General features: G+C 42.0%; 1 protein-coding gene across 1 annotated transcript; it reads left to right on the top strand.

Annotated features, from left to right (window-relative positions):
- Positions 1-497: 497 nt before the first annotated feature.
- Positions 498-1,064, top strand: LOC150033862 (uncharacterized). Its single transcript, XM_090317098.1, has one exon. It carries the CDS (start codon positions 549-551, stop codon positions 1,062-1,064), a length of 516 nt encoding a protein of 171 aa, XP_090173224.1. The 5' UTR covers positions 498-548.
- Positions 1,065-1,820: the final 756 nt, after the last annotated feature.

Here is a 1,820-nt window from a genome sequence, read left to right as displayed (position 1 = left end):
TTCATCTCAGGACTTCGAGAACTGTTAAAGGCCACAACATGATTTGGGTGATTGTAGATCGACTCACCAAATCGACCCACTTCCTACCATGCAAAACTACTCACACTACGGAAGCACTAACTCAAATGTACTTAAAAGAGGTGATCCGATTACATGGAATCCCAGTATCAATTGTTTCAGATCGAGACCCTCGTTTCGTCTCCAAGTTCTGGAAAAGTTTACAGAAAGCAATGGGCACACAGCTAAATTTCAGTACAGCCTTCCACCCACAAACTGATGGCCAAACAGAACAAGTTAATCAAATCCTAGAAGACATGTTGAGGGCATGTACTTTGGATTTTATTAAAGCATGGGATTCGCAGATACATCTTATAGAATTTGCTTATAATAATAGTTATCAGGCGACAATTGGTTTGGCTCCCTTTGAAGCCTTATATGGAAAGAAATGCAGATCCCTTGTACACTCGGATGAAATTGGGGAGCGAACACTACTCGGACCTGAATTGGTGCAGCAAACATCAGAGTCAATTAAGCTTATTCGGGAAAGAATGCGAACCGCTCAAAGCAGACAAAAGAATTATGCTGATAACCGTCGAAAAGAGCTGGAATTCAAAGTAGGAGATCACGTATTTCTAAAGGTAGCACTAATGAAGGGCATTATGCGTTTTGGACGAAAAGGCAAGCTTAGCCCTCGCTTCATTGGACCCTTTGAAATATTAGACCGTATTGGCCAAGTAGCTTACCGATTGGCATTACCACCCACATTTTCTACAATACATAATATCTTTCATGTATCGATGCTTCGAAAATACGTGTTTGACCCATCACACATAGTAAATTATGAACCTCTACAAATAAGTGAAAACTTGGAATATGAGGAGACTCCGGTTTGTATCCTGGCAAAAGAGAAGAAATCGCTTCGTAATCGGGAAATAAGTTTAGTGAAGGTTCTCTGGAGAAATCAGCAAGTGAAAGAAGCTACATGGGAACGAGAAGAAGAGATGAAAGACAAATACCCTTATCTTTTTAAGAACCAAGAAACTTTCGAGGACGAAAGTTCTTAAAGGAGGGAAGAATGTAACGACCCAGATCTGTACGCATACAAGAAATTAAATATCAAATAATAAGCAGGACGAAATTTTATTTAAAGGGGTAGAAATTTAGAAAAAAATAAATAATAATAATAATAATAATAATAATAATAATAATAAATAAATAAATTGGAAATTGGAAACTTATTCATTATCCAAAAGATAATGAATAAGGGAGCGAGCGGGAGCGAGAAAGTGAGAGAGAGCGAGAGCCACACCAGCGAGAAAACTGAAAAAAACGAGATTCTGAGAAGAGAGCTGCGCGATCGAAGGAAGAATTGGAGAGCGAGAAACCCAGCAAGCGATGCTAGCGAGATTAAGGCTGGCGAGAGTAGAAAGAGCGAGATCCCTAGAGAGAGCGAGATTGAAGGAAACTTGGAGAGAGCGAGAATTGTAGCAAGGAAGTTGGAGAAAGCGAGAGTAAAGAGAGCTATTCTTAGCGAGACAGTAGGAAAGAGCGGGAGCGAGCGAGAGAGAGCGAGAGAGCGAGCGGGAGTGGGAGCGAGAGAGCGAGAGCAAGAGCGGGAGCGGGAGCGGGAGCAGGAGCGAGAGCAAGAGCAAGAACGAGAAAGTTGGAGAGATCGAGAGCGGGAAAGCTGGAGAGAGCAAGACGGAAGAGAAAATTTGAGAGCGAGAGTGGAGAGAGCGGGATTTTCAGAAAGAAAGCTCCAGAGTAAATTCCTAGCGAGAAAACGGGAAAGAGCGAGATTTTAAGAGCAGAGTGAGCGA

This window comes from Benincasa hispida, chromosome 9 (genome assembly GCF_027475165.1).
Source record: "Benincasa hispida cultivar pf3 chromosome 9, pf3_genome.v1.1, whole genome shotgun sequence".
Lineage (NCBI taxonomy): Eukaryota > Viridiplantae > Streptophyta > Magnoliopsida > Cucurbitales > Cucurbitaceae > Benincasa > Benincasa hispida.
Note: the sequence above shows the minus strand (reverse complement) of the source record. Positions and strands in the feature narration are given on the sequence as shown.